This window comes from Mauremys reevesii, linkage group 11 (genome assembly GCF_016161935.1).
Source record: "Mauremys reevesii isolate NIE-2019 linkage group 11, ASM1616193v1, whole genome shotgun sequence".
NCBI classification, from domain to species: Eukaryota; Metazoa; Chordata; order Testudines; family Geoemydidae; genus Mauremys; species Mauremys reevesii.
The window spans coordinates 3,371,173-3,384,256 of NC_052633.1; the positions used below are offsets into that span (position 1 = coordinate 3,371,173).

The 13,084-nt window shown below is 44.1% G+C and overlaps 1 protein-coding gene and 1 long non-coding RNA gene across 2 annotated transcripts in view; one reads left to right on the forward strand and one right to left on the reverse strand.

Annotated features, from left to right (window-relative positions):
* Positions 1-13,084, forward strand: part of LOC120374989 — a 61,605-nt gene that overhangs the window by 405 nt on the left and 48,116 nt on the right. The window lies entirely within an intron of this gene.
* Positions 10,998-13,084, reverse strand: part of ASB18 (ankyrin repeat and SOCS box containing 18) — a 36,213-nt gene continuing 34,126 nt past the window's right edge. The window contains exon 5 of the mRNA XM_039495471.1: positions 10,998-11,183. Within this exon, the coding sequence (XP_039351405.1) occupies positions 10,998-11,183 (186 nt within the window). The remainder of the gene's footprint in view (positions 11,184-13,084) is intronic.

Here is a 13,084-nt window from a genome sequence, read left to right on the forward strand (position 1 = left end):
GCCACAGTGTAAGTAAGAGTTGGCCAAGATTGCATTGCAACTCGCCGTTGGTCCTAAATATGCGGGGTGATAGGGAGACACACGGAGACCGTCGCTAGATAGAGTCCATTGAATAGATCTTATTTAGGAGGTTTGTTTTTTAAAGTTTCCTGCAAGCATCCAACTATTGAAATTTACTTGGCGACTATAAAAACCTTTAACTCTCCCTTATCGCTGCTCTTTATTCTGCCCAACGACGTATATTTGAAAAAAGCCAGTTCACCAAAGCTCAGTGCAGAGTATTTTCGTATTTGTATTGTTGCAAGGCACACACTGGATAAACAACTCGTGCAAAGGGTAAGGGAGACTTGTTAAGGTCACTGACATTTCATCCATAATAGCAGCTTAATATTAACTGCATTTCATAAAACACACAGGCGCATCCAGAGAGAAGAAAAAAAAAACCACAACAAAAAAAACCCACCACCAGAAAAATCCTCATTTTACCCAAATGTATTGTGTGCTCATTGCTGTGTTAGCTGCCTCAGTAACTTAATTGGAATGAAACGTGAAAAATGTGTCATTTTTGAAGAATTTATGCATCACTTCCTAGAAATCTCATTGTGTTAACTAGCAGCCTACTGTGTTCTGTTTAGCAGTCATAATCGCATTTTTATGTGTCTCTGTATTATAAGTTAATGTGACCTCCTGTCTTTAGCTGATGAAAAAAATGATCCCTTCCCATAACATCTGCATCAAAACCAGGGGCTGGTAGGAAAGTACTGAAATGTGCATTTCAAAATGTTCCTAGGAAACTTGCTAACTTTGCTCAGAGATGGGAAACCAAATATGTACAGAAAACTGCCTACCACATGAATAATGACACAGAGAGTTAAAAACCACTGCATTGAGCATAGGCAACAGCAGATACTGCATTTTCAATCATGTTTATTGCTTACAAATTACGTTACAAAAGAAAGCTCCTTTTTTTTAGTGGAGTGCTTAAGCAAACATTTCTAGAATTGCAGTAGCACTGAAATGCCCAATCTCAAAAAGCGATGCCTGAAAAGCCCATGTATTTACACCCCAGGGTTAAGTGTATAATTCTGCTAAAGAACTCGTGGACCGCACGGTGGAGAATGATGCTGTCATTAGAGCATCATGATCCAGAGAGGCTGCTTAGCCCTGCATTTATGTACAAACTCATAACCTAGCAAATGTTCGTGATTAACACAGAGACGGCACTAACACAAGCCAATAATCAATATTTGAATTACTGAATGTCTTGGGCTGGGCAGTCCAGTCCTATATTCTACTAGGGCTAAAGAAGACGGCTAGGTATATACCCCAGAGGAGAACAATCCACCCCCCCCACCTCCAACGCCCTTAATTCGGATGAAACGCAGGTAACTACCACAAGCGAGGCTAATAGTGCGACTGTTGTGCATATGGCGCCACCTGGAGGATGTAGGGAAGATGCCTTTAAACAGCACAGCAATCAGCAATTTCACTTGATTCAGCAAGCTGGGCTATGCTATTCTGGAGGTCGCCTTCTCTTAGATATTTTGCAGTGGCTGTTGATGCATGTAGCTCTGAAGCTGACACAGGTTTCCTGTTCTATACCTGGATTGACACTGATGACGCAGGAAGAGGTATTTAAAGAGACCGAGGTGGGAAACCTATTGGCTTCTGGATGTACTGGCTGATCAAGACAGGAGAACTTTGATAATAAGACAGGGGGCAGATCTCCCTTTTCCCTTGCTAAGCACACATTAAGAAGGCCATATTTCTTATCTGTGAAGAAGGCCAGTTTACCTTCTCATTATATGTTCTGTTGGCTTCTACGCTGGGCTGTCAATTTACTACCTTGTCCTGTGCTTTCATTCTGAAATATGTTTTGAACAATACATTTAAATATGTACTGTTTTATTGAGTATGCCCCTCTGAGAAGTTGCCCTGCTAATTATGTGACAGTTAAAAAAGTGCCAGTAGGATATGTGAATGCTACAGTGAAAATGTTTTTTTCTATATGCAACCGTGCAGATGGACTATGAAAAATAAGACAGAGATGAAAATTAGACCTATCTTTGCTAGTTTGGATACAATGGAGCCCGGCTCTGACATCCCTTATGCCCAACCTCCCCCGGATAAACCCATCCCGAAGCAAAAAACAAACAACCCCCCAAAACAAAACACCCCACCGAAACAACCTTTAAAAAAGGTTAATGAAATCTTACAAATCAAAAACAAACACTCTCCACCAAGCAGATTTTTTGCCTTTAGTAGGGTGCCAGAGATGCCATGAAGTCCACCAGAGACGTCAGGATTGCTATAGATTTGACGTGAAAGGTGCTCAGATAGAATGGTGATGGGTAGCAGTATGGGCAACACCTGTTGAAGTTCTGGATGCATATGAATCGCTGGGACTATGTCAGACAAGCGCGTGTTTAGGTACTTCGCAAAATCTGGGCCTAATTCCTGTTGACATTCCATTCTCTTGTGCATATATGCTTCTGGCAACAGCCCCCGCTACCACCTAAGCCTTTCAAGTGTGGAGCAGAAATTTGGTAATGGGGGCTCTTCAGTCTAGCAAACAAAGGCATAACAAGATCCAATGTCTGGGAATTGAAGCTAGACAACTTCAGACTTAAAATAACAAGCACGTTGAGGCCAAATCAGAAAGGCTGTGTTATGTCTAGCAAGGGACATAGAAGGCAATAAAAAGAAGTTCTTTAAATACATTAGGAGCAAGAGAAAGCTGAAGAAAAGTGTCGATCTTCTACACAGTGGGGAAGGAGAGCTAATAACTGATGACACCAAAAAGCTGAGATGTTTAATGCCTACTTTGCTTTAGTCGTCACTAAAAAGGTTAACGGTGACCAGATACTCAACGCAACTAATACTGTATTAACAACAAAGGCGAAGGAATGCAAGCCAAAACAGGGAAAGAACAGTTTAAAGAATACTTAGAGAAGTTAGATGCATTCAAATTGGCAGGGCCTGATGAAATTCATCCTAGGGTATTTCAGGAGCTAGCTTTTGCAATCTTGGAACGGTTAGCAATTATCTTGAGAACTCCTGGAGGTCCCAGAGAACCGGAGAAGGGCATACACAGTGCCTATCTTTAAAAAGGGGAACAAAGAGGACCCAGGGAGGTATAGACCAGTCAGCCTAACTTTTCTATCAGGAAAAATACCGGAACAAATGATTAAATAATCAATTTGTAAGCACCTAGCGGATGATAGGATTACAAGGAATAGCCGGCATGGAATTGTCAAGAACAAGTCATGCCAAACCAGCCTAATTTCCTTCTTTCACAGGGATATTGGCCTAGTGGATGAGGGGGAAGCAGTAAATATGATATATCCTGATTTTTAGTAAGGTATTTGACACAGTCCCATATGACAGTCTCATAAACAGACTAGGGAAATTTGGTCTAGATGAACTTATTATAAGTTGGACGCAGAACTGGTTGAAAGACTGTACTCAAAGAGTAATTATCAATGGTTTGCTATCAAACTGGAAGGACATATCTAATGGGGTCCTGCAGAGGTCAGTCCAGTACTATTAAGTATTTTCATTAATGATTTGGAGAATGGTGTGGAAAGCACACATACAATTGACAGATGATACCAAGATGGGAGGGGCTGTGAGCATTTTAGAGGGCAGGATTAGACTTAAAAATGAGCTTGACAAATTGGCGAATTGGTCTGATTTCACCAAGATGAGTGTCAATAAAGACAAGTGCAAAGTGCTTCACTTCGGAAGGAAAAAATCAAATGCACAACTACAAAAATGGGGAATAACTGGGGAGGTGGTAGTATTGTTGACAAGAATCTAGGGGTTATAGTGGATCACAAACTGAATATGAGTCAACAATGTGATGCAGTTGCAAAAAAGGCGAATATTCTGGGGTGTATTAACAGGAGTATTGTATGTAAGATATCGGAGGTAATTGTTCTGCTCTACTTAGCACTGCTGAGGCCTCAGCTGGAGTGCTGTGCCCAATTCTGGGTGACACACTTTAGGAAAGATGAGGACCAATTGGAGAAAGTCCAGAGGAAAGCACCAAAAATGTTAAAAGGTTAGAAAAACCCGACCTATGAGGACCTTTGGGCATGTTTAGTCTTGAGAAATGAAGATTGAGGGGGACCTGGTAACAGTCTTCAACTATGTTAAGGACTGTTATAAAGAGAACGGTGGTCAGTTGTTCTCCATGACCACTGAAGGTAGGACAAGAAATAATGGGCTTAATTTGCAGCAAGGGAGATTTAGGTTTGATATTAAGAAAAGCTTTTTATCTCTAAGGGGTAGTTAAGCTCTGGAACAGGCTTCTAAGGGAGGTTGTGGTATCTCCCCCTCAAGGCAGTTTTTAAGAACAGGTTGGACAAACACCTGCCAGCGATGATCTAGGTTTACTTGGTTCTGCCTAAGCAGAGGGGACTGGACTTGATGACTTCTCGAGGTCCCTTCCATCCCATTTCTATGATTCTATAAGGTAGTGTTTCCCAAACTTGGGATGCTGCTTGTGTAGGGAAAACCCCTGGCGGGCCGGGATGGTTTGTTTACCTGCCGCGTCTGCAGGTCCGGCTGATCGCGGCTCCCACTGGCCGCAGATCACTGCTCCAGGCCAATGGGGCCCGCAGGAAGCGGTGAGGGCCAAGGGATGTGCTGGCCGCTGCTTCCAGCAGCTCCCATTGGCCTGGAGCAGCGAACTGTAGCCAATGGGAGCTGTGATCGGCCAGACCTATGGACGCGGCAGGTAAACAAACCTGCCTGGCCCACCAGGGGCTTTCCTTACACAAGCGGCGTCCCAAGTTTGGGAAACACTGCTCTAAGGCATTCGTTTTTATCAGCTAGGGTAATTAACCACTGGACCAGCTTACCATGGGTTGTGGTGAATTCTCTGTCAGTGGAAATCTTTAACTCAAGATTGGATATTTTTCTAGAAGACGTGTTGTAGTGCAAACTGGAATTAATTCTGGCAAGTTCTCTGGCCTGTGTTATACCGGAGTGTAGCAGGGTGGTCCCGAGGCATCTAGATAGACTTATGTGTAGTGCTGGGGAGGAGCCGGTGGTCGTGGTACATGTAGGTACCAATGACATAGGGAAGGGTAGGAGAGATGTCCTGGAAGCCAAATTTAGGCTGCTAGGGAAGAGACTGAAATCCAGGACCTCTATGATGGCATTTTCAGAAATGCTCCCAGTTCCACGCGCAGGGCCAGGTAGGCAGGCAGAGCTTCAGAGTCTCAATGCGTGGATGAGACGATGGTGTAGAGAGGAGGGGTTCACGTTCATTAGGAACTGGGGGAACTTCTGGGATGGGAGGAGCTTATACAGGAGAGATGGGCTCCACCTAAACCAAAGTGGAACCAGACTGCTGGCACTAAACATTAAAAAGGTTGTAGAGCAGTTTTTAAACTAGGAGATGGGGGAAAGCCGACTGCTGCAGAGGAGCGTGTGGATCGGACACAGACTTCTCTTAGGGGAGAGTCTGATGATAGAGAATCTCCAGGTTATAGTCGGGAGCAGAGGAATGAGAAGTATAATGTAAGGGCCGGATCAGATGATAAACAGTCACATAAAAAAGAATCTGGCACATCAGAAAAAGGCAGGCTAATAAACAGGGACAAGTTTTTAAAGTGCTTGTACACAAATGCCAGAAGTCTAAATAATAAGATGGGTGAACTAGAGTGCCTTGTGATCAAGGAGGATATAGATATAATAGGCATCACAGAAACCTGGTGGACTGAGAGCAATCAATGGGACACAATCATTCCGGGGTACAAAATATATCGGAAGGACAGGACAGGCCGTGCAGGGGGAGGAGTGGCACTATATGTTAAAGAAAGTGTAGATTCAAATGAAGTAAAAATCTTAAGCGAATCTACAGGTTCCATAGAGTCTCTATGGATAGAAATTTCATGCTCTAGTAAAAATATAACAGTAGGGATCTATTATCGACCTCCTGACCAGGACAGTAATAGTGATGATGAAATGCTAAGGGAAATTAGAGAGGCTATCAAAATTAAGAACCCAATAATAGTGGGGGATTTCAATTATCCCCATATTGACTGGGAACATTTCACTTCAGGACAAAATGCAGAGATAAAATTTCTCGATACTTTAAATGATTGCTTCATGGAGCAGCTGGTGGAACCCACAAGGAGAGGCGACTCTAGATTTAATCCTGAGTGGAGCGCAGGAGCTGGTCCAAGAGGTAACTATAGCAGGACCGCTTGGAAATAGTGACCATAATACAATAGCATTCAACATCCCTGTGGTGGGAAGAACATCTCAACTGCCCAACACTGTGGCCTTTAATTTCAAAAGGGGGAACTATACAAAAATGAGGGGGTTAGTTAGACAAAAGTTACAAGGTACAGTGACTAAAGTGAAATCCCTGCAAGTTGCGTGGGCCCTTTTTAAAGACACCATTATAGAGGCCCAACTTCAATGTATACCCCAAATTAAGAAAAACAGTAAAAGAACTAAAAAAGAGCCACCGTGGCTTAACAACCATGTAAAAGAAGCAGTGAGAGATAAAAAGACTTCCTTTAAAAAGTGGAAGTCAAATCCTAGTGAGGCAAATAGAAAGGAGCACAAACACTGCCAACTTAAGTGCAAGAGTGTAATAAGAAAAGCCAAAGAGGAGTTTGAAGAACGGCTAGCCAAAAACTCCAAAGGTAATAACAAAATGTTTTTTAAGTACATCAGAAGCAGGAAGCCTGCTAAACAACCAGTGGGGCCCCTTGACGATGAAAATACAAAAGGAGTGCTTAAAGATGATAAAGTCATTGCGGAGAAACTAAATGGATTCTTTGCTTCAGTCTTCACGGCTGAGGATGTTAGGGAGATTCCCAAACCTGAGCTGGCTTTTGTAGGTGACAAATCTGAGGAACTGTCACAGATTGAAGTGTCACTAGAGGAGGTTTTGGAATTAATTGATAAACTCAACATTAACAAGTCACCGGGACCAGATGGCATTCACCCAAGAGTTCTGAAAGAACTCAAATGTGAAGTTGTGGAACTATTAACTAAGGTTTGTAACCTGTCCTTTAAATCGCCTTCGGTACCCAATGACTGGAAGTTAGCTAATGTAACGCCAATATTTAAAAAGGGCTCTAGGGGTGATCCCGGCAATTACAGACCGGTAAGTCTAACGTCGGTACCGGGCAAATTAGTTGAAACAATAGTAAAGAATAAAATTGTCAGACACATAGAAAAACATAAACTCTTGAGCAATAGTCAACATGGTTTCTGTAAAGGGAAATCGTGTCTTACTAATCTATTAGAGTTCTTTGAAGGGGTCAACAAACATGTGGACAAGGGGGATCTGGTGGACATAGTGTACTTAGATTTCCAGAAAGCCTTTGACAAGGTCCCTCACCAAAGGCTCTTACGTAAATTAAGCTGTCATGGGATAAAAGGAAAGGTCCTTTCATGGATTGAGAACTGGTTAAAGGACAGGGAACAAAGGGTAGGAATTAATGGTAAATTCTCAGAATGGAGAGGGGTAACTAGTGGTGTTCCCCAAGGGTCAGTCCTGGGACCAATCCTATTCAATTTATTCATAAATGATCTGGAGAAAGGGGTAAACAGTGAGGTGGCAAAGTTTGCAGATGATACTAAACTACTCAAGATAGTTAAGACCAAAGCAGATTGTGAAGAACTTCAAAAAGATCTCACAAAACTAAGTGATTGGGCAACAAAATGGCAAATGAAATTTAATGTGGATAAATGTAAAGTAATGCACATTGGAAAAAATAACCCCAACTATACATACAACATGATGGGGGCTAATTTAGCTACAACGAGTCAGGAAAAAGATCTTGGAGTTATCGTGGATAGTTCTCTGAAGATGTCCACGCAGTGTGCAGAGGCGGTCAAAAAAGCAAACAGGATGTTAGGAATCATTAAAAAGGGGATAGAGAATAAGACTGAGAATATATTATTGCCCTTATATAAATCCATGGTACGCCCACATCTCGAATACTGTGTACAGATGTGGTCTCCTCACCTCAAAAAGATATTCTAGCACTAGAAAAGGTTCAGAAAAGAGCAACTAAAATGATTAGGGGTTTAGAGAGGGTCCCATATGAGGAAAGATTAAAGAGGCTAGGACTCTTCAGTTTGGAAAAGAGAAGACTAAGGGGGGACATGATAGAGGTATATAAAATCATGAGTGATGTTGAGAAAGTGGATAAGGAAAAGTTATTTACTTATTCCCATAATACAAGAACTAGGGGTCACCAAATGAAATTAATAGGCAGCAGGTTTAAAACAAATAAAATGAAGTTCTTCTTCATGCAGCGCACAGTCAACTTGTGGAACTCCTTACCTGAGGAGGTTGTGAAGGCTAGGACTATAACAATGTTTAAAAGGGGACTGGATAAATTCATGGTGGCTAAGTCCATAAATGGCTATTAGCCAGGATGGGTAAGAATGGTGTCCCTAGCCTCTGTTCGTCAGAGGATGGAGATGGATGGCAGGAGAGAGATCACTTGATCATTGCCTGTTAGGTTCACTCCCTCAGGGGCACCTGGCATTGGCCACTGTCGGTAGACAGATACTGGGCTAGATGGACCTTTGGTCTGACCCGGTACGGCCTTTCTTATGTTCTTATGTTCTTATGTCCCCTGCTCCTGCCCTGAAGGGCTTAAAACAGACCAGGAGAGGGCTGTGGCTGGGGCAAGAAGTCTGGGCTGATTGGGGAAAGCAGGCCCAGCTGTGGCCATGCCCCAATCAGGCCCAGCTGCCCCGTATAAGAGGCTGTGAGCCAGGAGCCCACTCAGTCTTCCTCTGCCTATAGAGGGAGACGGGCCTGGCTGCAGGGAGCTGAGACAGGGTACCTGAGTGGAGCAGGGCTGGGGAAAGGCAGAGGAGCTGGGGAGCTCCAGCCTGGAAAGCCCCAGGCTGCGGCCTAGCATTGGGCTAACAGGTACTGGGGGTTGCAGAGGGCAGCCCAGGGGTAGGCAAAGGTAACAGGTACAAACCCTCCTTGCCAGTGATGAGTGGCTGATACTGCAGTCTGCCCCAGGGCGTGGGGCTAGACGATGACTGGCAGTGGCCTTATACTGAGGCGAGGCGGGGATAGAGGGTGGGGGTTCCCCGGGGAGGGGAGACCCTAAGGCTGAGGGGTTACTGCCAGGGGGCAGCACCCCAGGTAGAAGGGCACTGGGTCCAGGGAGGAACACGGGGGGCCAGAGGACAGGCAGATCACCGGCCTGCAGAGGGCGCTCTGGAGCTGGAAGAGCTAATTCCCAGAAGTCACCAGCAGGAGGCGCCACAGGGGCAAGTCCACTCGTCTACACGGAGGTTGGACTAGATGATCACAATGATCCCTTCTAGCCTTGGAATCCCCACTTACTGGGTGAAATCCTAGCCCTACTGAAATCAAAGGGAGTTTGGCCATTGATGGCAATGGGGCCAGGATTTCACCCACAGTGTAATGTTCTTTGCCTTATTTGCTGTAGGCTGGGATGCTTTCGAAAGGAGCCTAAGGGAGGTTAGTGCCCAGTTCCCACTGGAAGACATAAAATAATGAAACTCATTGGGAGCTGGACACCTGACTGCCTAAAACACCTTTGAAAATCACTGCTCGGGTGCCTGGATGTAAGAGGGTTAAAGAGAGCGCAACTGCCATTAGTCTAATGCTCCATGTTTTGGTCAGAACACTATTATTTTAAATTTATATTATATAGATTTAGAAAGGATCCTAATGTCTTCCCTTAGTTTTCAAACGAACACTCCCCAGCTGTCCTGCGTTAGTGTGATGGAGGGGCCCCACCATGTGACTAGGGTCAGTGCCTTGATGACACATGCTCAGAGCAGAGCTGCACTCATATGTGGTGCCAAGAGCATCTTTGGAGATACTACAAGCTGCCTGTGGTAGGATGGAACTATTTTAATTTTAATATAGGGATCAAAGAAAAAGTTCGTGTGTATGTAGAGTAGCCAGCTTTCAGCCAGCAGCCTGTTCTTTAAAGGACAATTGAAATGCTAATAGGGTCTCGTCTCTATTTAGGCTTGGCAAATTTTTATTGGCAAATGTCAGTAAATGCTGATTCCACCATACACTCACAAAGTGATGAAAAAATATTTCCATTGATAATAATCAAAATTTACAGCTAGGCAAAGTAAGACAAATGTTGCTTGAGAACTTCTTAGAGTCAAAGTCCAGCGATTTAGAGCTTTGAATTAGGCTTGTTACAAATGGACTAGCAAATGAATAGTAAAAACAGGGATGCATTCCAGATTTAAGGCTTTGTATATTTTGACGTGTGATGTTGACAATTTGTGCTTGAGTGGCTTATAAAGCTTTGACTTTTGGAATCTTATCAGCCACTGTCATTAATTAATTGTCTGCTCCTGCATAATTTCCTGCAACTTTGAACATTTTAATTGATAAAAACATGCTTCAAGTCCATAATTTGGTTAACCCTGAAAATTTACATCGATAAAAATGCTCAAAAATAAATATTGATATTATCTATCAAAATGATAAAAAAAATAAAAATAGAATTCTGCCAAGCCTTTCTATATTATAGGTTATCCTCATCAGTGCCAGCATTCTGCCAAAGGTTACAGCAGAGACTCTATTAAGGGCCAGATTTGGCTTTCTTTACTCATGAGAGTAATACCACTGAAATCATTAGGACTGCACACGGGTTAGATCCTGCTGATGCTTACACCCATTTAACATTATGCATATGCGTCGTCTCATTGACTTCAATTAAGTTTTTATAACACGTACTACTCATGTCTGTAATATGCTTATAACAGTTATTACTCATTTGTTAACCCTTTATAGACAATTGATACGCGTAACCTTAACATATAATGTGGTTAAAAAACATTCTATACAAAGTTTCCACTGAAAGCAAATTTTTAAGTTACAGTGTATATCCCTGAAAAACAGTTATGTATAATGGAAATGACAGATCCTGAATTCTAAAGGCACACACAAAAGATACCGTAATACCCGGCTGAGGCTCGGGTAGTAAAACCCCCGCACCTCAAAGCAATATTCCTTCAGGCTCCAGCAGCAGGTAGTTTTGTAGGGGTTTGGGCACAGGTAATGAGGGGATAAGGTAGTGGCATTTGCTGCCAAACTGGTTCCGAATGGCGAAACGGCACAAATGTTGCAGACACCGAGGTGTGCATGCCAACATGAAAAAGGATTCATAAAAGGGCAGGTGCATCTGTAAAGCAAGAGAGAGTAAATCTTGAATTCAGTTTTTGGATAAGCTAGACAAAACAGAGCATTTTCAAACTGAAAATCAATGGCACGATGAGATTAAGTAAGGTAACAGGATTACCGAAACAGCATTATCGCACGTTAAGAAGTCTAGGTATTGGTAGGATTCTCTGAGATGAAACACAGCTATAAAAGTAATTCCCATCCAAAAGGACACACACAACATTTCTGCAGGTACAACACCTCATTGTGGAAAACAGTTTTATTTGTTTGTGATTTTAAATGTACTTGACAGCAGAATTCTTCATAAAGCATTAGCGTGCTGACGCGAAGTACAGGAGACATGGAGCGTCTAAGATGGCTGCTTAATCCTTGGTAGAAACAACTGCAGAAAGCACAGAGAACAGGCATTAGATGCCACTTTTCTTTTTCTTACCAAGTGTGGCTGGGGTAGATCTACAAGGATCGAAGGCTGCAGCAGCAATCAGCGACTGCCATTGTAGTGCTCATTGCTGCATACCTATATGCTGCCATCCACCGGTTGTAAACATACAAGGGTGAGATTTTAGCTGGGCTGAGGCCTGGTCTCCCTGGCTAACAATTTGATGTGCACCCAGAAAAGGAAGGTGGTGGGGGAGATTTTAAATGTTGTAGCCCTAGGTCTTCACAGGAGTTTGGGCCCCATTGACTCTGTGGGGCAAGGCTGGGGGTTTTCAAAGGATTGACAAAGGCCAGGTTTGCGCTTTGTAAAGCCCAGCCTTGTCCCACAGCAGCTAGCTTGGCTCTTATGACCTGAGGACACAAAAAACACAGGCCTGAGCTTGGTGAGCTAAGCAGGAACTCTGTTAGTGGACGGAAGCAATAGAAACAGGGGTGGACGTACTGCAGCCATTCAAAGCCGTTCACAAATACACCAAGCGACAGATGCTAGATCTCTGCTGTGGTTACAGGAGCAGTGCAAAGAGACCGAATGCTGCCACAAAGGGGCAGCTGACGATTGCCCTGGTATGGGGCATTATGCCAGCCCCTCCTGGCCTCCTTAAAAACAATGAGGCATCCGGTGGCACCTTAAAGACTAACAGATTTATTTGGGCATAAGCTTTCTTGGGTAAAAAATCCACTTCTTCAGATGCATGAAATACCCATGAAAGCTTATGCCCAAATAAATCTGTTAGTCTTTAAGGTGCCACCGGACTCCTCATTGTTTTTGTGGATACAGACTAACATGGCTACCCCCTGATACTTGCCTCCTTAGGCAGGGGGCATATTGGGGCTGGCTAGGAGTAGGGAGGGGGGGTCCAGGTGATAGGGGACATGATGGGGACTAGCGAGGGAGGGGCCAGAATGCAGTTTGCTGGCGGAAGGAACAGTCCCTAGGGAACAATTCTGGCTGGTGCTAGCTAGAGCTGTGCGGTGGCTTCCCAGGACTGGGAAGGGTGTAACGGTGGCTTACAACCACTCTTGCTTTCCTTCCCTGACCCATGCCAAGTGTGAACGCAGAATATTTGAGGACTGTCCCATGGTGGCAAGACTGAGAGGGGATGAGAGCACATCTGAAGGTAAATCGGAGGTTTGATTGTAGCATGGGTCGGCATACGAGCTTTAATCTAGCTAGCACGGCAAAAATAGTGCCCATGAAGATGTGGTGGCACAAGTGTACATATTCGGGGTCCCTGGGTAGGCATGTACAGCTCACACTGTTGCATCTACACTCACACGCACCGACTCCGTGGGTGCTCCAGGGCTGGAGCATCCACAGGGAAAAAATGGTGGGTGCTGAGTACCCACCAGCAGCCTCCCTATCAGCTCTCCACCCCCCAAGTGCCTCCTGACCACCATGGACCCCATGGATCAGTGCCTCCCCCTCCCTTCCCGTGCCTCCCGCCCACTGCAATCAGCGGTTTT